At 41.1% G+C, this 23,235-nt stretch overlaps 4 protein-coding genes across 4 annotated transcripts in view; 2 read left to right on the top strand and 2 right to left on the bottom strand.

The window, feature by feature from the left end:
• Window positions 1-8,237, top strand: part of LOC134655879 (uncharacterized) — a 45,436-nt gene extending 37,199 nt beyond the window's left edge. The window contains exons 49-56 of the mRNA XM_063511375.1: window positions 404-490; window positions 1,592-1,753; window positions 2,911-3,033; window positions 3,573-3,700; window positions 4,741-4,901; window positions 5,911-6,008; window positions 7,437-7,566; window positions 8,080-8,237. Of these exons, the coding sequence (XP_063367445.1) occupies window positions 404-490; window positions 1,592-1,753; window positions 2,911-3,033; window positions 3,573-3,700; window positions 4,741-4,901; window positions 5,911-6,008; window positions 7,437-7,566; window positions 8,080-8,237 (1,047 nt within the window). The remainder of the gene's footprint in view (window positions 1-403; window positions 491-1,591; window positions 1,754-2,910; window positions 3,034-3,572; window positions 3,701-4,740; window positions 4,902-5,910; window positions 6,009-7,436; window positions 7,567-8,079) is intronic.
• Window positions 8,238-8,703: 466 nt separating this feature from the next.
• Window positions 8,704-10,663, top strand: LOC134655871 (uncharacterized). Its single transcript, XM_063511364.1, has 2 exons — window positions 8,704-8,895; window positions 10,444-10,663. Exons 1-2 carry the CDS (start codon window positions 8,759-8,761, stop codon window positions 10,661-10,663), a joined length of 357 nt encoding a protein of 118 aa, XP_063367434.1. The 5' UTR covers window positions 8,704-8,758.
• Window positions 10,664-12,722: 2,059 nt separating this feature from the next.
• On the bottom strand, window positions 12,723-15,081 carry LOC134655861 (peroxisomal membrane protein 11C-like). Its single transcript, XM_063511354.1, has 4 exons — window positions 15,022-15,081; window positions 14,431-14,595; window positions 13,911-14,095; window positions 12,723-12,981 (listed from the first exon to the last, which is right to left on the bottom strand). Exons 1-4 carry the CDS (start codon window positions 15,079-15,081, stop codon window positions 12,723-12,725), a joined length of 669 nt encoding a protein of 222 aa, XP_063367424.1.
• A 2,398-nt stretch (window positions 15,082-17,479) lies between these two features.
• LOC134662047 (peroxisomal membrane protein 11C-like) lies at window positions 17,480-22,936 on the bottom strand. The gene is made up of 5 exons (XM_063518313.1): window positions 22,677-22,936; window positions 21,462-21,626; window positions 20,917-21,104; window positions 18,764-18,888; window positions 17,480-17,644 (listed from the first exon to the last, which is right to left on the bottom strand). The coding sequence occupies exons 1-5, from the start codon at window positions 22,734-22,736 to the stop codon at window positions 17,487-17,489; spliced, it is 696 nt and encodes a 231-aa protein (XP_063374383.1). The 5' UTR covers window positions 22,737-22,936; the 3' UTR covers window positions 17,480-17,486.
• Between the last annotated feature and the right edge of the window lie 299 nt (window positions 22,937-23,235).

Below are 23,235 nucleotides of genomic sequence, written 5' to 3'. Positions count from 1 at the left end.
TTTTGAGGATAACGTTTTAGAAAAGCTAATAATACGTTTTAAACATGTCGCGCGAGTGACTAAAAAATACGCGAGTTAAACCGTATTATTAGCTTAAGTGCTAGTTGCACCATCCGCACTTGACAGAATGATCAACGTCACCCGGCGCGCCGCGGCGGTTTACTATGTACAATACAATAAAAAATACAATACAATACAATACAATATAAAATTTAACGAACTCTTTAACGATGACAAACAGTTTGGTGCAACCGACCCTAAGTATGACTCACGACAGTTTAAATTCGATTAAAAGCGTATTACGTTTTCAGAAATTACACATGCCGTTTGTAAACCTTATTGCAACGAGATAGGGTCTACCAATGGTCAGTTAGGTGTTGTTGGTACAGTGTTTGTGTTGCAGTTGTCGGAACTACTGGCGGAGCTGGGCAAGTTGCCCTGGAGTGAACACCAGTGGCCTGGCGCTAACTGTCTTCCCGCTGCGCTGCAGGTTAGTATAATATAGTTGGTCAAACCAATTTGTCAGTAAATAAGAACAAAAAAAAAGCGCCCAAGTGCGAGTCGGACTCGCCCATGAAGGGTTCCGTATTTAGGCGATTTATGACGTATAAAAAAAAAACTACTTACTAGATCTCGTTCAAACCAATTTTCGGTGGAAGTTTGCATGGTAATGTACATCATATATTTTTTTTAGTTTTATCATTCTCTTATTTTAGAAGTTACAGGGGGGGGACACACACATTTTACCACTTTGGAAGTGTCTCTCGCGCAAACTATTCAGTTTAGAAAAAAATGATATTAGAAACCTCAATATCATTTTTGAAGACCTATCCATAGATACCCCACACGTATGGGTTTGATGAAAAAAAAAATTTTGTGTTTCAGTTCGAAGTATGGGGAACCCCAAAAATTTATTGTTTTTTTTCTATTTTTGTGTGAAAATCTTAATGCGGTTCACAGAATACATCTACTTACCAAGTTTCAACAGTATAGTTCTTATAGTTTCGGAGAAAAGTGGCTGTGACATACGGACGGACAGACAGACGGACAGACAGACAGACAGACAGACATGACGAATCTATAAGGGTTCCGTTTTTTGCCATTTGGCTACGGAACCCTAAAAACTATACTCATCCTTTTCTTTTTGGTGCTAGTACTAGTGTAAGAAAAAGATATGATTCTCTCTTTCTATGTTTGAAATGAGACAGTCCTTTGACAAACTATAGTACTAGCTTGGTTATATTTAAGTGAGTTGTCTGTCAGTACGTATCTATCTATATAAAGCTCTCGTGATTTTTCGCCGGGCGATTGTCACAGCTGAAATCAAGATGGGTCTTAAAAATGAATCGCCATGTTGAAACTTTGGTAGATAGGTCATTTGTAACAAATAAGGCACATTTTATCCCGGATATAATCCCCTAAGAAGGTATATGAGTATATAGGATGAAATTGTTTTGGACATTTACAGACGAAATCGCTGGAAAAGATTAATGGGATGTGGTTTATCCACGGGAGTTTTTTGGCTAGCAAAGCTATAAATTTTAGTTGAAGGTTTCAAACGCCCGAAAATAATCAAGTCAACAATCCACAGATAAGTACAAGCATCGACTTGGAGATCCAAACTTGGCTCGCGGACACTCTTCGGGGCGTGGAAGCCAGCACCTGGTTACGCGGCGCTCAAGACTGCGACATCGCTCCGCGTCTAGCCGCGTTGCTGCAACTGTTCGCCGGACCGTTGCGGCTACGGACTGAGGTATGTTCAGGATAGCTTGATATACTTCGTAGGTTGGAATTGGAAACCAGTACCCGATGGTTACGCGGCGCTCAAGACTGCGACATCGCTCCGCGTCTAGCCGCGTTGCTGCAACTGTTCGCCGGACCGTTGCGGCTACGGACTGAGGTATGTTCAGGATAGCTTGATATACTTCGTAGGTTGGAATTGGAAACCAGTACCCGATGGTTACGCGGCGCTCAAGACTGCGACATCGCTCCGCGTCTAGCCGCGTTGCTGCAACTGTTCGCCGGACCGTTGCGGCTACGGACTGAGGTATGTTCAGGATAGCTTGATATACTTCGTAGGTTGGAATTGGAAACCAGTACCCGATGGTTACGCGGCGCTCAAGACTGCGACATCGCTCCGCGTCTAGCCGCGTTGCTGCAACTGTTCGCCGGACCGTTGCGGCTACGGACTGAGGTATGTTCAGGATAGCTTGATATACTTCGTAGGTTGGAATTGGAAACCAGTACCCGATGGTTACGCGGCGCTCAAGACTGCGACATCGCTCCGCGTCTAGCCGCGTTGCTGCAACTGTTCGCCGGACCGTTGCGGCTACGGACTGAGGTGTGTTCAGGATAGCTTGATATACTTCGTAGGTTGGAATTGGAAACCAGTACCTGATGGTTACGCGGCGCTCAAGACTGCGACATCGCTCCGCGTCTAGCCGCGTTGCTGCAACTGTTCGCCGGACCGTTGCGGCTACGGACTGAGGTATGTTCAGGATAGCTTGATATACTTCGTAGGTTGGAATTGGAAACCAGTACCTGATGGTTACCCGGCGCTCAAGACTGCGACATCGCTCCGCGTCTAGCCGCGTTGCTGCAACTGTTCGCCGGACCGTTGCGGCTACGGACTGAGGTGTGTTCAGAATAGTTTGATACACTTGGTAGGTTGGAAGCCAGCACCTGGTTACGCGGCGCTCAAGACTGCGACATCGCTCCGCGTCTGGCCGCGTTGCTGCAACTGTTCGCCGGACCGTTGTATGTTCAGAATAGTTTGATACACTTGGTAGGTTGGAAGCCAGCACCTGGTTACGCGGCGCTCAAGACTGCGACATCGCTCCGCGTCTGGCCGCGTTGCTGCAACTGTTCGCCGGACCGTTGCGGCTACGGACTGAAGTATGTTCAGAATAGTTTGATACACTTGGTAGGTTGGAAGCCAGCACCTGGTTACGCGGCGCTCAAGACTGCGACATCGCTCCGCGTCTAGCCGCGTTGCTGCAACTGTTCGCCGGACCGTTGCGGCTACGGACTGAGGTATGCTGGGTATGCCATCAAAACATTTTAGCTAATTTTTTAAGTCATAGAATACTGAAATTTGATTTGTCAAATGGAACTTGCGTTAGTTAGGGCAAGGCAAAAATTAAAAAAACCTGCGACTTTTTCCTTCCAATCTCGTTGAAAATTTGTGAGTTATCTTAAGCGGGCCACTCACACACCTGCCGCAGGGGCAATATTGGAATTGGACCCTTAATTGCCTCCTTAATTGTGATGTGTGTAGAGAAGCAGGGGCAATTTGTAGGAGTATTGTGTATGTAACAATAACTGTCGTTACCATCGTCATGGTCCTTCGAACCGGATTTTTGTCTATCCAATATACAACTGTTAGCGCCACTTGCACCAGTCCACTAACCCGGGGTTAACCGGTTAAACCGTTAACCCAGTGTCTAGTTGTACTGGTAACCATGGTAACTCCAGGTTTGTCCAGTTAACCCCGGGTTAGTGAATGATGCAAGTGGCCCTTAGAGATACGCCCTTTCCTACCAATTACCACGGGCAAACTTTACTATTCGCAGACCTTAGAACAGGCAGTACACCTGCCGTGGCAGCGGCTACCAGAAATGGCGTTGGACCAGGCGCTACAGCGGTTCTTCGTTGATCACCACAACCCCCAGCATCCGTACCACGACACGCCACAGTTTAGGTAACCAATATACCTATCAAATGTGGTTATACAGGGTGCTTCCTGTAACAGGAGCAATAAATTAAACTAAAGGCTGTATTCCTCAAACTGACCAACATTTGCTCAGCGACTTTTAAAAATTACGAATCCTTTAGATTAGACTTCCTCTTTTTCATACAAAATAAATATTGCCTTCAATGTATGCTGACATCAGTGTGTTTGACGTTGCTTGTCACGCTTTAAATATCAAAATTTGCAATACATTGCGTCTTAGAATAAACTTTAAAGTGTAATAAAAATCAAAACATGAGTTATTTTCAAATTTGCTGAACAAATGTTGGTCAGTTTGAGGAGTACAGCCTACAGTTTAATTTATTGCTCCTGTTACAGGAAGCACCCTGTATTTTTTACCCCTTAACCACGCCGCGTCATCGTGAACTTTTTTTGGAATGCACGAAGGTGGATATTGTTCTTAAGACGCGCGCGTCAGTTGACGACTGTGGCGGTCAACGGATTAATGATAATGTTCTGTTTTTTTATTCATTACGCTTGTTGCCAGCGATAAAGGGACCGTGCATGGACTACAGTTTAGGAAGGGGGTACCAGGAAACACATTTTTATTTCTAAAAAGTTTAAGTCAGGTGTAAGGTTCCTTTTGACATATAGTCAGCAAAAATGAGTACAGTAGGTGTAATTCATTGTGCACAATTATACGTTTCCATTTGTAAGCATTTTTTGAAGTGAAAACTTCTTTAGCGGCGCTGTGCACTTTTTGAGGTGGGAAAAAAATGTTAAACTCGCGACAGGTCTCGCGCTAGATGGCGGTAACCTCAATTATACATAGTGCTGCAGACATTTTGCACTAGTCATTGAGTTTTCACTTCTGCCGGCACTCCCGGAGTGCAACCGGTTTTTTTTTCTCAGCAGCGGTATACTTGTTAGGCTATACGTTAGTAAGTACAAAATAGATATAGTTTTGAATCCGTCATTGTGACATTTGTGATTGTTAAAAAGGGACCATATTAAACAGTTTTGTGGAAAATTGGTAATTTTTTTGACAGGGTAATATTAGCGGCTAGCGGCCTGGAGCCGGCCTGCGCGTACGCACGGGCGCGGCGCGCGTGCGCCGTGTCGCAGTGGACGCGCGCCGCGAGCGCGCCCGCGCTCGGCGGCCATGTTGGATCACAGGCGCGGGAGCTGTTACTGTTGCTCGCTGCACAAGGTATAGTTTGTAGCTTTCTAATAGACCCCGAAGGCTAATCCTATTGTCTATTGTTCAGTAAAACCGCACGTGCTACTTACCTGCAAAAAAGGGTCCTAATTATTCTATTTGACACCTGAGCGCGGTCTAGTCCAACGCTCAAAAAACCAGTGTAGGTGCGCTCTCCGATAACGCGCCTTTGTTACGCATCTCGATGACACATTTTAGACTGGTTCTGTAGCGTTCGACTCGCCGGCACTCAGTAACCGAAGTACCGATTTTTTATGCAGGTGGTTGTGGCACGTGGCACGAGCGGTTTTTCTTAACAATAGACAATAGGATTAGCCTTCGGGGTCTATTAGAAAGCTACAAACTATACAGAACACTCCATGGACGTAATACTACAGATGTTATGCATAATTAATTATTATTCTCCGTCGTATTTTCACGGAAACCTACGAACGTGACTTGCTAGTTGCTATTTCAGTCAATCTCGGTACAAAAAGTAGAGAGAGAGAGAGAGATATTATTTGTGAAAACGCAGGTACAATGATTGATCTTACATAGGTTTCGTAGTCTTACCATGCTCTGCCAATAGTGGCGTACAAATACTGTACAATAAACATAAAACATGCATTATTTCAAATTTCAAATCAAGTTTGTTTGAAGATGACGAGTAATCACAATCGCGAGTAATAAAAACGGGTGTTTGTATTATGGATAAAGTGACCTGTTTTTATTATTCTTCAAAATTAACTAAGGAATTTAAAAACACTTTCCTAATATTTTTGACTGGTTAACTTACAGGGGAACCGATTTCCGGCCGTCATTTCTTCCTTGTCGTTTTATATTTTTTTACGTGCAGTCACCACACGGGATTGTTACGCCATTTAGGGTCCTAGCTAAATTGGTTGTTACATACTTACGCTATGGAATGTCCAGTTTAGCTAGAACCCTAAATGGCGTAACAATCACGGAGCGTGACTACATACCTATATATATTATATAACATCTCTTTTCTGTCGTTTAGAACCGTATGTGGAGGAAAGTAGTGACGAGTTAGAAGAACTTTTGTCCCGTGCCGTGGTCATCATGTGCATGGAGCCTGCCGCTGCGGAGGCTCTGCCGGTAAACATGTACTTTTTACTAGAGATGCACCGGATATCCGGTTACTATCCGGTATCCGGCCTATCCAGCCGTTATTTTAGTATCCGGCCGGATACCGGATAGTGACCTACTATCCGGCCGGATACCGGATAGTAACATTAACACATTTTGGGGTTAAAAATGGAATCTAAAAAACAGTCACGGTCATAATGCTAACGACACAGTAGATAGAAATGAATACGTAACCAATGTCACACAATACACTTATTTGTTTACACAAAAATACGCGCGCGCACTTGTAACTATAAACGAACTTACTACGTAATGACATGATAAAACTCGTTACGATCCTAGAAATGTGTCCGCGCGAACGATCACTACGAAACAGGTCGAAACGCGCACGAAGCGCACCTGCAAAACTCAAAATATAGGTATAGTTCCGCCGGCCGAATATCCGGTATCCGGTATCCGGCTAAACAACTATCCGTTGCATCTCTACTTTTTACACGACTGCCCAAAAAAAAATGTATTGTTTTCCTTTAATCCTACGCTTCGATATTGTAACTAATTTTATTTTTTATATTTTTTTCCTTTTTTTTTTCTTGTTATGGACTTGAGGGCGGTGTTGCCCGTAGCCAACGTCAAGTAAATTGTTATTTGTTCTTCATTTTTATGGCTTTCAAAATTATGGCTTCAGTCCAGTAGGACTATTTCGCCAGTATCAACTTGGTATCAAGGTATTAAACAGTCAGTGTACGGTGATTTTAGCTCTTGTAAAGCGATGGCCGGTCTTTACAAGCACCACGTGGACTACCGGCCGTTGACTCCAAATTGGTGGTTAAACGCTTTTCAAGCTTAATTCTCCATTCACTGCACACTACCACATTAGTTTACTGCCTAAAAAGCTATCGATATTACACTTTAATAGTAGTTTATGCAACAGTGATATAATAACCAATTATGAGCTGTTGCATACATTACTTTTTCTATGACAGCTGCAGCAAAATTATTAAAAAAAAAAGAGTTATTATTAAAAAAAAAAGAGTTATTATTAAAAAACAAGAGTTATTATTTAAAAAAAATTGAGTTATTATTTAAAAAAAAAAGAGTTATTATTAAAAAAAAAAAGAGTTATTATTGTAAATGAAAACATACCTCTTTCAATCAAGATGATCGGAACTTGTATCTTTAAAAAAAATAAAGCAGTTGTATTATACTCATAAGATGACTGCTAGCAGGCATCTTATGAGCCTATAGACAAATCATTCAAATGACATTGCTTTAGATATCACTGTCAGTCATTTAATTGACACATTTAAGTGCTGGAGTAGAAAAACAATGTTAATGAGCAAAAAACAAATGAATTAATCAAGGCGTGACTATCAAGATTGCGCTCGAACCGGAAGTCTTTTTTTTTTCCTTGGATTGAAAATTTATCATTGCACGTAGGTGTGGGTAAAATGGATCGGTGGCGCCACGCCGCGGATGCTCAGAGCAATGTTGTCGGCGGCGCGAGCTCTCACCACCTTGGATTACTTCGGGTCCATCGCCGACGCCGCCGCTGCGGCTTTCATGAATGGTTCGTTCTTTTATCATGCTTAATATGGCGAGGGCAGATGTCATCCTATGATAGTATTATGTAACTGGCCTTTAATTAAGATAATAAAATAACCTACCTATGTTTTTGAATATTTTTGCGGGTAGCACGTTATGGTCAGGCCAAAAATAGATTTGGTATTGTTCGATTTCATGATAGCTTATAACAACTAAATTGTCTATTAGGAAACTAATAGCCCATTATTTAATGTCATATTTATGTGTGTAAAAAAATCGCTAGCGGATATTTTGTTCATACAAATTTCTAAACCATCACTACATAGTATAAAACAAAGTCGCTTCCCGCTATCTGTCTGACCTTATCTATGCTTAGATCTTTAAAACTGCGCAACGGGTTTTTGATGCGGTTTTTTTTTAATAGATAGAGTGATTCAAGAGGTAGGTTTATGTATAATTTGTTAACCTGTGCGAAACCGGGGCGGGTCGCTAGTAGACTATATAAAACGTGTGTTCTTATCTAAGTGTTCTATTGTAGCGGGTGGAACGTGGGGTGAGATAGCAGCGCGCTGGCGCGGCTGCGCGTGCGCAGAGCCCGGCCCGCTCCTGCAGCGCGGGCGCCTACACGCTGCCTACGCGCTTGCGCAGACACAGCCCTTCAGTGCGATCGACCTGACCTCTGTCGCTAATTTGTAAGTACTTTTCGGAATGTTTACTACCTCTACTCTTCAATCAGACGATACGAGGTTTTAGAGTTAGATAGAGGTGCACTTTTATGTTTAAAATGTTAGTTTATTCATAATTATAGGTAAATACTGAAATTTGTAGGGATGTACCAAACTATTTTTGATAAATACAATTTTTAAAGTCGAATATTGTGTGAATTAACCAACTGTGCATGCAAGTATTGTATCAAGAGATACCTGTTTGGGGCGAATTCATTAGCACTAGTATTTCCTTTAAAAAATGTATTATCATTGGACCAACAATATTCATGACATCGAAAAGGTAACGAACATTTGGAACATATAGATAGACATCCCTAAATTCCTCCTTGATCATAAGATCTCGCTGCGCGTAGAAAAATAATGTCTTCATTATTTTAACTTCATTTATACGAGTCCTTGTCGCTGTTCGATTTGTTTTTACTTTTTCCTTCGCGTTTTTAACGGTGAACCTTTTTCAGCGCCACCAAAGAGCTGATAATATCAGTATGGATGTGCGCACTATGCCGCTCGGCGCTGAGCTCCGGCGCTGACACGGAAGCGGCGCGCGCGCAGCTCTCGCGGTGGGCCGAGCCGCCGCGCATGGCTCTCCTGCGGGTGTTGTCTAACGCCGACGAACCTACCAACAAGTTAGTCTAACTATACATAATATCAGTATGGATGTGCGCACTATGCCGCTCGGCGCTGAGCTCCGGCGCTGACACGGAAGGACACGCGCAGCTCTCGCGGTGGGCCTGTCTAACGCCGACGAACCTACCAACAAGTTAGTCTAACTATCACCTTAGTTGTATTTAACATCGCTTATTTAATTTACTTTTCATGACTTTATTGCAAAAAAAAAACACTCGCCTATTAGTGCGAAGTGTAGCCAGTGTAGGAAATTCAAAGTGATGACAACGCGCGGCGTACGACAAATGTTAATTTTAATTTATTTTAATTTTATTTGATTTAAAAATATGGATTATTAATTGTCTGAAATAAATTTATTTTATTTTATTTATTTTTTAAATGTTCATTTTCATGCAGCACCCGTTAGATAACTGCCGTTCTCAGGGCGGTGCCACAGTCAGAGTGAACAAACCTATTTTGATTTGATAAATAAACTTTTTTTACACAAGAACATTCCGTGTTGCGGCATTCCACTAAAATGTCGCTTACGTAACGCCATTATTCTAATTATTCTGATAATGCTAAGAAACGGATATCGCCTCTATTTATGACAGCAGTATATTTAGGATTTGATTGAGGTAGCTGCACTACAAGACAAAAGCGTTACGAAGCGACATTTTCGTGGATTGCCCCTGTTATCGCACATTATAAATAAATATTATAGGACATTTTTACACAAATTGACTAAGCCCCACAGTAAGCTCAAGGAGGCTCGTGTTGTGGGTACTCAGACAACGATAGATATAATATACAAATACTTAAATACATAGAAAACAACCATGACTCGGGAACAAATATCTGTGCTCATCACACAAATAAATGCCCTTATTGGGATTCGAACCCAGGACCGCGGCTTCACAGGCAGGGTCACTACCCACTAGGCCAGACCGGTCGTATTATAAAACCACACCAGGAGGGTGTCACTCCGCAGTTTAGGTACATTTGGCCGGCGCGCCCATCGGACAGGCGTATAGCAGTGGGCTGCCGCTCGGCGTGCACGATAGTCGTGTCACGTGACGCTCGCGCAAAATTGAAAATACACAATGGTTTCGAAACTTACTTCCGCGAGAATCAGAGGGCCTACCGCGAACCACGTTCGACGTGTTGCCTCTCTGTCGCACTTGTAAATTCGTACGTAAGTGTGACAGGGAGGCAACACGTCGAACGTGGTTCGCGGTAGGCCCTCAGACATGCTATCTTCGGATAAAAAAATGTATGTTTACATAATCAACGTTTGTAATTCCTACATATTTATCTTAAAAACAATAAATCAGTGGGTACAGGTATAAAAACTTGTCAAGTGATAACCCCGTGCCGACACTCACAGCTCGGTCATAAAACTGCGGCGCGCAAAGGAGATTCACGGTTCGTGCGCGGTTATAAGTTTCAATTTTGCTTGCAGGCAGCGATATAGGTGTAATTTTTATACCTAAACCTGACTTTTGTGAAGGAGTGAATTTTCTGTACGGTAGTACTATTAGTTATCTGTGACCACACCTTACTTCCAGACACCGGCTCCTCTGCCGGCTAGCGCTCTGCCTCACCACCCCCCCCCCGGACCCCGCGAGCCTCCTCCGCGCCCAGGAAGCCTGCCCCGCCGTCTCTCAAGCAGACCTGGTGTCCTGGGCCAAGTCGCCCAGCGTCAAACACTTGGCCAAGTGTGCTGCGGCGCTGTTCCCAGCGTCCGATCATTATTTTGCTGAAGAATTGAGACTGGCTGGCGATTAACATATCCGTAAATTTAAGGGCCACCCCACATCTAGCGTCGACGTCGGTCAGCGCTATGGAAAATGACGTCGCTGCGCAGTTGCGTCGACGTTGCGTCGAGCAGGGCCATAGAGTTGTAGACGCCGACGCTCGAAAGACGCTAGATGTGGGGTGGCCCTAAATAGAAATCTCTAGGGTATTGTAAATATTTACTCGTGTAACTGCTTGATAGTCAAGAAGATTTTAAACGAGATTTTTAACCGTCTTTTTATCATACTGTATTGTTTCATTAGGCACTGCGCACAGATTCGTTGCGCGAAGTAACTTGGTCCTGTGTGTCAAATCATAGAGAAAAAAATACATAGAGAGCTCACACCATACATCAGTTTTAGTACCAAAAAGACTATTAGCATCTAGCATCGAGTAGCGGAACTATCAGTACTGCTACTTGACAATAGATGTAGCACCGACCGGAAAGTCTTATGCTGTTGAGATAAGGCTTTCCGGTCGGTGCTACATCTATTGTCAAGTAGCAGTACTGATAGTTCCGCTACTCGATGCTAGATGTAGACACTGAAATTAATAGTCTGAACTGATGTACGGAGTGAGCACTCTTGTCTTACTATATTTCTCTATGGTCAAATGCACGCGCAGCCTCAATGGTTCGGGTGAAGCAGATCCACACAAACCGAGCTACTTCGAGCTATTTCCTCGCAAGGCAACTCGTTCTGTGTGGACCCGCCTATTCAGAGATCTTTGAATGTAAATCACATTTAGCGAAAGTGTTAATAAAGTTTATCTTCAGCACAAATACATGACTGCAATTGTAACATTGAAATGGAAACGGTTACAAGCTTATTTGTAAACCTATTTCAGTGAAATTAATGCCTCTAGAGATTTCGTAATTGATTCCGTAGTCTTAGCTATTTTTGTATTTTTATAGTGTAGTACATTACATATGTATTCTATATGTTGACATTGTAACATTGTACTGTAATTTTGATATATATTATTAAGTCAAAAGCTTTATTATTATTTTGTATCTTTAATATTGCTTAATGCAACTGACCACAGCTAATTGTAATAGATTGCTGCTTAGTATAAAGCCCATGACAATTTGTGTACAACAACGTAAAATGAAAGTCCTAAATGTGCATGTTACCTACTAACAGCAACTTTTTTAATAGCAGGCTTAGCACTCCGTGACAGTATTTCTACACACAGATAAGATAGTATCTCTACGCGACTGTATTTTATAACTCTATTAATTTGAGAGTTCGAGAGGGATAGGCTACGCTCTCACGCGGGCGAGATATTGTCGCGGCGCTCATGTGCTAAGCCTATAGAAAATAACTGGCTCTTATGGCTTTGCAATAAGGTGCATATGACGTAATATCTTCTATGTACCTACCTAGTTTTAGGTACAGGTAAAAGTAAATAAATTCATTCTTTTTGAAGAATCTCACATCACATCTGACCGTATTAACTTGACATGCTTTAAATATTGTCCATCTCTATCTAGTGAGAATTATATGAGAGAGATGACGATAGCGAGTCAAATTATCAACAGGGTTAAAGCGGCCTGAGTATATAACGCGTATATTTAGATTTTTGTAGCCAAAGTTTAGTTAAAAACTTTTTATTAGAATGTAATGTGATTTAGATCTCTTTAAATTTAATTTTCGGACAAAGGCTACATGTGTTATGAAAATAAAAGATTATGTTACTGCTATTACTTATTTTATTTTAACTTAAATTAAGTCAATTAGTTTATTAGGTACATGACATTTACTAAACCGATTACAAATACCTGACATAAATAATAATATGGAGACACCTGAAACTATTCATTTTTGTCGTTATTTACTTTGAATTGGTTTCGTACGACTAAATACATCCACATACCCTAGCAAAAATGTACAAACGTTTTTTATAAACAAACGGCCCTCTGGTAGGTTAGTAGGTACTAACGACAACACTTAACTGACCACAGGTGGAGTCCCTATTTCTTATAAATAAGATCAATATCGAACGACGGTACAGTTAAAAACAATTTTTTTAATAAAATTTCTTGTAAATGCTATCGCGATGCGAGTCTCTTCCCATGATAATGCGCGACCAATCCCAGCACAGCCGAAGCCGTAGCTATACCGCTCCCATGCTCCAATGACAGCCGCCCGCCCCACAGCCAGCCAATGGGAAGCCAGGACCCGAAATGGACTACATCAAGGAACAATTTTGTGGACAGTAGCGAGGCTTGGGTGAAGCGAGCCGGCGCGCATTTGCGGGGGTGAGGGGATTTCAGCTCTTTTGCGGCGATGTGCAGCGCTTTTATAGACCTGAAAGGTAAGGTAAGGTTATAATTAGGTAATAGTGACTGTTAAAAATGTGCTTCGTAAACGCAAAAATATTTGATAGTGACTGTAGCGAGCCACGTAAACGCACATTGAATGTAGGTTTGAATTAGTTATTTTCGATACAAGTGCGAAAAAGAGGAAATTCGAAACGAGTGGCGATAAATTAAAACACGACCGAAGGGAGTGTTTTAAATCGACACGAGTTGCGAATTACCTATTCGCACGTGTATCGAACAACGTTTTACAGTACATATGGCACTTTAAAGTTCCGACATACGCACGAAAAGTGCTATTTTACGCACTAGTGCGGAAAAGTAGCCCATATGTACTGTAAAATATATTACGAACAGCTTTTATTTCCGTGCAGATTTTGTCGCACTCTCGAAATATATTTAAGTTTCCTTTTACGACCTAAAACCATTAGGTTATGGGCCCAGCCATTTAAAACGGGTTGGTTAGTACGGAGACTTAGAAAATTAACGACCAATTTTCATCGCTCTTGAGTACATGAAAAAAAATAATGAAGCTCGTGATTGTGTTCATATCGTATATCGCTTTTGACAAATAGCTTCACTCCATCTAATTATTCAGTGAAAATGATTATTTTCCTAACAACGAAGTCTTCATTCGATGCTGGACTGAGGGTACACAGACAACTAGACTGGATCTGGATGTAATGGATTATATCTAACCATTCGTTTGGCAGATGAGTTCTTTAAAAAAAAATACTTGGTACGTCTCCCTTCAATCATCTGTGACAGTTGATTCTCCAGCGGTGGCAGCATGGTTCCATTTTAATCGCCTGTCACTATGCCCGTCGCTTTCACACTTACATACTTTTTAGAACGTGACAGGCATAGTGGCAGGCGATAAAAATGCGACCGTGCTACCGCCGCAGGAAGTCCTCTTACCTGATAAACCCGACTGCATAGGTAAGGAACCATAGCGTCTTGTGCGCCGTCCGCAGCTTGTAGTCCAGGTCTTGGGATAAGGTGAGGAGTCCTGTATCAAGCAGCCAGACTAATTTCTCGGCCTGGAGGAAAGCCAGGCTGACCGCGCTGCTGGCCACGCCTAGGGAGCCCCATAATGGTCCTTCCTGGATAAAAAACAAATTATGAAAAAGTATTTTTGATAAAATCAAAAGAGTTATTCATTCAAGCCATTGCTTCAAGTTTTGTTAAAACTTGAAGCAATGGCGCAGGCGCGAGGGTTACACAAACTTTGCTCCTGAGTGAAACTTAAAAAAAAAAATACCACACCAACGCGAGATGTTAATTCCTTTGTTTTGTTTTTTGCGATTTTTTAATTACATAAAGTGTGCTGGACTGTCAAGCGATTACTGCAAGATCTTGCATCTAGTTTATTTTCAATTTCATACACTTTTAGTCACCCTAAAGATATCCCTATAAACTTTTTAGCACTAGATCTCACCTGCTTTCCCAAACCATAGTTAATTGCAACACGCAATGCAGCGGCGTCATCAAACAGGCGTAGAGTTGCGCGTGCGCCGGCCAGCCGAGCGCTGGCTCCAAGTAGAGGGTTGCTCTGCGTTCGGGCGCCCCATAGTTTGAGCGCATAGCTTGCTAGGCATACTACCTGAAAAAGTAATTAAGACAACTACGTAAATAACGTGATGCGTGGGTTTCAAGGCAAACTTTACTACTTAGTGAAATACAAAATTGTTTACCACACAATTAATACCTAACATCACAATTAAATCATTTAAAATCATGACTTAAAAGTAAATTCTGGCAGCGAACATGAGGAAACAACTCAAAAAGTGCACATTGGAAATCATACAAAAATAAGCCCTTTTGAAAAGACACTCCTCAAATGTAAGTCAAAGAATTTACCTTTGTCAGAGTGACAATCAGAATGAAAGTCGCTAGGGACCTCATACTATTGTCACTGTGACAAGGTACGTACGAAATCTTACTGAAATTTAATTCCTTGTCTGTACTTTTTTCATCTCTTTTTTTAGAACAGAAAGGCTTTGCGAGCTTATGTAGTGAATTAACTTACCTTATCCCGATTAGCGTACACCTGTAACAGTTCACAAAACTCGTCCACCACATCGCGCATCTTACCCAAATTGTACTATCAGGAAATAAAATAGCTGTCTCTATATCTGTGACGTTTATCATCTCTGATAAGATGCCCTTAGCTATTACTACTGTTCGAGATTAGGATTATCGGCTGATAATGATGTAGGTAATGGTATTTGCAAATCTTGTGAACTAGGAATGTGAAATTGTAGTTGATTGGAAAGGCTAGTTCCAAGGTCGTATATATACTCGTATTACCTAATAGTACATTACGATACAAGTGCGAAAAGTAGGAAATTCGAAACGAGTGGCGATAAATTGAAACACGACCGACGAGTTGCGAATTACCTTTTCGCACGTGTATTGTACAACGTTTTACAGTACATATGGCCCTTTAGATTTTCGACATAGGCAGGGATTGTGCTATTACCGCACTAGGGCGGTAAAATAGCACCATATTTACTATAAATAAAAATTATATTCTCACCCAAAATACAAATGTAATTAACTGTCAATTTTTTTTAACAATATATCAAAATAATACAAATTGTTAAACAGTTTAATCATTATTAGTAATCTTTAGTAACACTCCAAAGACGTCAACTGCACGCGCGGCTACAGGCCAATATCAACCTTCGTGCATTCCGATAAGGTTCGCGATAGGCGTGGCTTCAAAGGGTTAAACATTATTTATTAAATAACATAAGCTAACAGTTGAACTTATGGGTTCCTCGCGCGCAAATTGCGTATGTATGTAGGTATTGTAGGTATATGAATAATAAATGGTTGGTAGTGAGTGATATTACCTAATACATGTAAATTATAATAAAACAATAAGATTTAAAATTACACAGCATTTATTGCTCTTTCAAGTATCAGGTACTACATAATTATGATTTTGCATTTTCATACGTGAGGTATTATTAGAACATAGAACTTACTATTCCTATATGTACAATAAAAAAATGTTTTAAAATTTGTTAGCTCATTATTTGTATGTAAAAAAAAAACTTAAAAGGTAGGTACGTAAATACGCCACGCAAGAACACAAATAGGAATTTCGAATTAATACAACACTTGGTAAAAAAAAACTTATCTTTAGGATATTTTTATTTATCATCGATCTACCGATCATAAACTAGTGCCTAGGCCAATTCTTGGGATAAGTTACCAAGCGGACCTCAGTCCTATAAGCCGCGGCAAAAGCTTGGAAATGGATATATTTTAACAAAAAAATTAAAAACAATTTACAAATTAATGTTTCCAATTTCCCACCCCGAATGACGATGAATTTTTTACCTTCCTTAGGCCAAGCGCGCACCACGATTTTAATTTTTGCGACACGATTTTAGAATCGCGCTGTAATATATCGCAGAAAATTTACTGCGCGCACTGCGATTAAAAAGTCGTCATGAACATCATTAACAACATGGATTTCGTACCAGTCGCTTGTCGTGAAACGTGTCTTCAATATGCGATCGCTGTATGACTTTGAGTATTTATACCACAAAGGTGATCTCCTTTTATTTCCATAATTAAATGGTCAACATCTAGCGTCTCATCTTGTGACTCCATTGGGGAAGAACATGTTGACGCTTGAAGAGCGAAATGCCGACTGAGGTCCGGGGTGCGATTTTATTATCGCAGTGCGCGCGGGGCCATACAACTCCGTATGCTGCAATTCACTTTGCGACAATCGCGTCGCGAGTAGTCGCGCAAAAATGTGACAAATCACAATTTTAAAATCGCTGCGATTTTTTTGTCGCATATGCGCGCACTGGCATATAAACACATACGTTGCATTTCTGCGACAAAATAATCGCGCGACAAAAAATCGTGGTGCGCGCTTGGCCTTATAGTGAATATACTGAAAAACTCTTTGAGTCACCATTTTAAACACCTTTTAGACACCGGATTCCCGTTAAATTATACATATGTAGTTTGTAGCGTCTGTGCGAAAAGAGATGAGTCGTGAAATGTAGGGGATCCAATACATTCTACGACTCTTCTCTTTCCGCACAGACTCTAGGTAATAAAGTTACACATTATTTTCTAGAGTCGGACCAAGAAAAGTCTGCAGCGGATTTGATAGCCCACGCAGTGCAAGTGTCATTTATGCGTCATAATTTCATAAAAGTTTGACGTTTAAAATAACACGTGCACTGCGTGGGCTATCAAATCCGCTGCAGACTTTTCATGGACTGACTCTATTAAGGCAATTTCATATAAAATTTCATACAAGCAGTCCATAAGGCAGAACAACTTTCGTTTGAAAATCTGTGACTATCCTCCTAAGATCCTGCGTACAAATTTTCCAAAAAATATTTTGAACTTTCATTGAGTAACTAAGGGTTCCAAATTTAAAAACATAACAAATGCTTCTGGGCCTCAGGAGGCTATACCATAGTATTAACCAGACTATCTGGCTCTCTCGTCCAACCTTCACTTCAAGAGTCTTTTCCTGGCAAAGTACATGGCGATGCCGATGACGGAGCTGGTTGTGGCGATGGCGGCGACCTTGGTGCTGGCGATGCGCTCGCCCCACAGCCAGCCTTCTGGCAGGCAGCTCACGGCGTGCGTTATGTCTAGAAGGAGTTTTCCTGTAACATACGCAAAACACATATAGGTAATAAATAAATAAATAAATAAATAAATATTGGGGGACATCTTACACAGATCAACCTAGCCCCAAACTAAGCAAAGCTTGTACTATGGGTGCTAGACGACGATATACATTCGTATATAGATAAATACATACTTATATACATAGAAAACATCCATGACTCCGGAACAAATATTAGTGTTTATCACACAAATAAATGCCCTTACCGGGATTCGAACCCAGGACCATCGGCTTAGCAGGCAGGGTCACTACCCACTAGGCCAGACCGGTCGTCAATGGTAATGTACCTACTTTACGTCACCCTAGGCCCGTAAGTGGGATTTTCTCCCCGCTACGCGAGGAGAAAATCTCACTTCCTGGCCAAGGCAAGACGTAAAACTTTAGACAAACTACGGGCAGTTATACGTAAAGCCCCAGATCGCATACTTATACAAACACCTGCGGAACATTCACGAATTCACCTCCCTAGGTATGTAATGTACTATAACATATCCTCTATGCATGATAATTGACAAGGATCTTATTAGGGTCTCCCCAGATATATCGACGTTCGCGGTCGAAAAGCGGTCGTTCGGCTCGGCTCGCTTCGCAGGCGCCTGCTGACGCGTCAACCGCTTTTTCCCTCTTATTGCGCAGACATAAAGCTTTTTCCTATCGGCTTTTGCCGCTTCTGCGTCGATATATCTGGAAAGACCCTTAGTCATCTTTTTGCATTTTTGTCAAGTACAGTGGCAGTGTATCGCCTGGGGTGATATATTGGCAAGCTGGGCTTTATTTACAGTCATTTAGGGTTCTAGCTAAATTGGACATTCATAGCGTAAGTATGGAACAACCAATTAAGCTAGGACCCTAAATGGCGTAACATCCCGTGTGGTGACTGTACCTACGAAACTGTACAATAATCGAAATTCTGAAACGGCATATAAGCATACAATACATTTAAAAGTGGAAAAATTACTGTCTTGGTTGAGACTTGAACTCACGGCCTCTGTATCGATACTCCAGCGCTCTGCCATCTGAGCCACCAAGACCTCATCCATAGCCAGCAAATCTTATAAATCTTATCTTATAAGCAGCTGACAGAGTGGTAACTTACCTGCAGTGACTGCTTGTAACGTGAGCCGCACGTCGAGGTTGCGGCGCGCCTCGGAGCCCCCGCCTTCACAGGAGTGCCGCAAACAGTCGCGACTCCACCACAGCTGGCGGATGGCGCGGACCGTTCTGAAAGCGTATATGAATAGTGTTAGTTCGTGAGAAGGCAATGTACCATCGCTCACACTGTTAACTGACAGTTCGTAAACCTTATTACAAAAGGCATAAGGTCCACTGATGGACAGTTAAGACTGTTGCTGTTTGTACGGTCAAGGTAGGTATTAAATGTTGACACGGACAAAGTGCCAAAAATGTGTATACACTATTAGGTACCTGGGCATTAAGGCCTTGCATATATATTTTTGGTACTTTGATGTGCGTGTCGATGTTTACCATAACTGTAAGTATAAGAAACTCATATAGGACCTCATTAGTATAAATGAAATGTATGGGTCACGTGACTTGTCTATTATCCTGATACATTTTTTATTATATTATACGATACGATAATCATCTTGGCTACGGCCCATTAGGTTCACGACAAGTTCAAGTCTTTGACACACCAAGGTCACTTCGGAAAGCCTGCTTGGCCTCTAGTCGGCATAATATAGGTACGTTCTACGCACAATTCGTTGCTCTCCTGATAGCCTGGAAAGAGTAAAAATGACGGGCAAAGTTGAAGGCTCGAGACCTCAGGCCCCTCCCCCTACTAGATGGTGTTCTCAAATTACGGCACCTATGCAATTAAAACTGCACGAGGCCATGCGCTTGGCGGGGAACAGAACCCTATGGAGGAACCTGGTCTTCAACAGAAGGACATGATGTCACGATCCTCAGTATTGAGGGACCGACTGAAGGAGACGCACAATTGGCCAAAATTTTACAGGCTACCTACGGAAACCGGAGCCTTATAAAACAATGCTTAGTTAAGTCTTTGTAAGCTAGAGGGAATATATTTCCCACCTGATTTTGAACTGTATTTCAAAGTGATTGAGTTCAATTTTGCATAATTCCTGACACCCTTATGCCTTATAAAGGGTAAATTGTATCGTCGTTTTTGCGCTTGGTACCTACTCGTAAAAATGCTATAAAGATTTAAAAACAGGAATTAAAAACTTATTATGAATTGTAAACAAATATAATGAGATAATGAGTAGGTATTTTTTAAGTGAATGATTTTTGACATTATCTTGCATAGTTGTGCAAATTGTTGGTATTTAAATGTTATTAAGAGCTGATTAACTAATGGTAGATATGATATGAGAACAAAATAGGTAAATAACAAGTACCTGCACTTGCATAACACAATTAATTACGCTATCGATTTTTACATATTAGCTGTCGCGCAGTTTACTTATATTTATTATGAGTAAAATGTAACTAAAATTCAAGTAAGCACTCGTGTAAGCTATTTACTTTCATTTTTAGCATTAGAAATAACTCCGCAAATAGCTAGAGGATATTTATCAGGTACTTAATTTACGTGGTAGTAATGTAACAATCCCAAGTATAATTATAGTACAAGTGTGGAAAGTAGGAAAACTGCAACGAGTGGCGATAAATTAAAATACGACCGAAGGGATTATTTTAAATCACACTTATATAGTTGCAGTTGTCATCGACAAACTCTTTGTTATAATTGTTGCTTATTTCTTTTTTAACCTTGAAAAGATCTTTGTAAACAAGTCTTTGTACTAACTGTACATTGGTGGACCTTATTACAAAAGGCATATGGTCCACCAATGTACAGTTAACAGTGTGGGCGATGGTACGACTTTATTTTATTACGTAGTTAAAGTTAGATTTAACAGCTAAGATACTCGTATAAATTGGATTTTAAAATACTGACGAGGTAGGTAAAACCTAATCTACAACTCCAGTACGGATATGATGGTCGTTCTTGTCTACGTGACAGCGTGATAAAACGGTGTCCGTCACTTTCTTCCCCACGGTGTTAAACAGTGACAGTTATTTTATCACGTGGATAAAGATGGATAAAGCTATCCATAATAGGCTGGCAGGATAGCACGGGCCTGTTTCTCGAAAGCTTGTAACTTGTAATACAAATGTCACTTTTTGACAGCTTTTGTTAGAAAGGGACCTCCACTTGTATTACAAGTTACAAGCTTTTGAGAAACGGGCCCCTGGTATACTTACTGTAGCAAGGATATGTAAAGACTTGCAGCCCACAGCGCGGTACTGAAGATATCTAGTCGCTCCGCCGTTTTTTCAGACAACTTCAAGACGCCTACATCTTGCAGCCAGCAGGCCTTTTCCACAGGCAGGAAGGCTTGGTCCACCATGTTGGCGAGAACGCCAAGCGCCGCGGCCATTGTTGACGACTCCTGGAGATTAAAGAGCTAATAAGGGCAAGGGGTCAAATAGCAATTATTATAATAGCATTTTCCAGAGGTCGACAAACCGCGGCTCGTAAGCCGCATGTGGCTCTTTTAAGATTTATTACGGCTCTTTAAGATACCTAACACTGGTGATTTCTACTACAAATTGACTCTCCTCAATAGTTAGCCCTGATCTATTGAATTGGAATTAAAATGGGTCCCTCCCTACTAACAAACAAAATTTAATCCTTCTGAGACTTTGTTATATTTATTTACTTTATTGATATATAGCGCAAAAGTTTCTACATAAAAAAACCTACTCCAGTGTATTGAAATAGGTTAGGTAGGTCGTAAACTACTCACATGGCGGCCCAGCCCGTAGCTATAGGTGTGTCGTATCATGGGTATATCGTCGAAGAGCCGCAGCATCATGCGCGCGTTGGACAGCCGCGAGCCTGCCGTCTGCCATGGCTTCTCGCCTTTTATACAGCCGTACAGCTTAAGTGTGTAGCAGGCTAGCCTGACCACCTGTGGATGGAATAAAAACTCATCATTTTTTACACTCTGTATATAAGTTAAGGTTAGACTCCAGCTCTATATGGCCTAGAATATGAGCATGTAAGAGTGTCTTGACTTTTTGCAATAAACTACCTACAATTTTTCAGTACTTCTCCTCCATATCTTATACCTAGTTAGTTTTTAGGGTTCCGTAGCCAAATGGCAAAAAACGGAACCCTTATGGATTCGTCATGTCTGCCTGTCTGTCTGTCTGTCCGTCTGTATGTCACAGCCACTTTTTTCCGAAACTATAAGAACTATACTGTTGAAACTTGGTAAGTAGATGTATTCTGTGAACCGCATTAAGATTTTCACACAAAAATAGAAAGAAAAACAATAAATTTTGGGGGTTTCCCATACTTAGAACTGAAACTCAAAGAATGTTTTTTCATCAAACCCATACGTGTGGGGTGTCTATGGATAGGTCTTCAAAAATGAGATTGAGGTTTCTAATATATTTTTTTTCTAAACTGAATAGTTTGCGCGAGAGACACTTCCAAAGTGGTAAAACGTGTGCCCCCCCCCCCCCCCCCCGTAAATTCTAAATGATATAACGAATGATATAACTAAAAAAAATATATGATGTACATTACCATGCAAACTTCCACCGAAAATTGGTTTGAACGAGATATAGTAAGTAGTTTTTTTTAATACGTCATAAATCCCCTAAATACGGAACCCTTCATGGGCGAGTCCGACTCGCACTTGGCCGCTTTTTTTATTAGTATTATAAAGAACTCAGCAGAGTAAATATGAGGTTCCTTATAAGACAATAAAAATGTTGCCGTGCTTTAGTGACATTTCGCAAATTTATAATTGATCAGGTTATTGACTGACCGACCGGTTGAGCAAATATCAAGGTCTAACCAATTCCGCATTCTTTAACTAATTGTCCACCACCCGCCGCCGTAATTAAAAGGTGCAAATGCAAATATCAAATTTTCGTAATGTACTCCTAGATTATCGTGGCTGATTAGTGGTGTTTTATGCTCAAAAATGATCTCAAAAAGTGGATCTTACCTTGTCCCGTCCATTATAACTGTCTAAAAGTTCACAAATATCTTCAACAACAGAAGACATTGTGGCACACGCGATACATTTAATATTTTCTAAGTCTAACACGAAGCGAAAGTCTCGGGCGACGTGTTATCGAATAAACTCGGGGAGCCGATCGCCGCGCTGCCGATAGCGCAGATTTATCGTGATAACTGGAATCATTTCTCCATTCACCGACTGCTTAGGCCTTGATTTCGAAAGGTTACGATACAGCTGATTTTGACTTTTGTAGACGACAACACACGTTGACATTGACGTCACCAATAGAGTTATGCAGTCGCGAAACGAAGCGTTATGCTAAAACTAGCTTTATTACAAGGCATTAATGATTCAGGTTCTAGTTTTTGTCGTTCGGTACTGCATGAGTAATATTGTAAAGTAGAATTTTCTCTGCGTTCTGTTTTTGCATGTGTACATTTTTCTAAAATATACAACAAATTCTATTTAATTAAATTAATTAGAAGAACACTCAAATTTAACTCTTTTACAATACAAATGATATACTTAAAATAAGTTTTATTGT

Source organism: Cydia amplana, chromosome 2 (assembly GCF_948474715.1).
Source record: "Cydia amplana chromosome 2, ilCydAmpl1.1, whole genome shotgun sequence".
Lineage (NCBI taxonomy): Eukaryota > Metazoa > Arthropoda > Insecta > Lepidoptera > Tortricidae > Cydia > Cydia amplana.
Note: the sequence above shows the minus strand (reverse complement) of the source record. Positions and strands in the feature narration are given on the sequence as shown.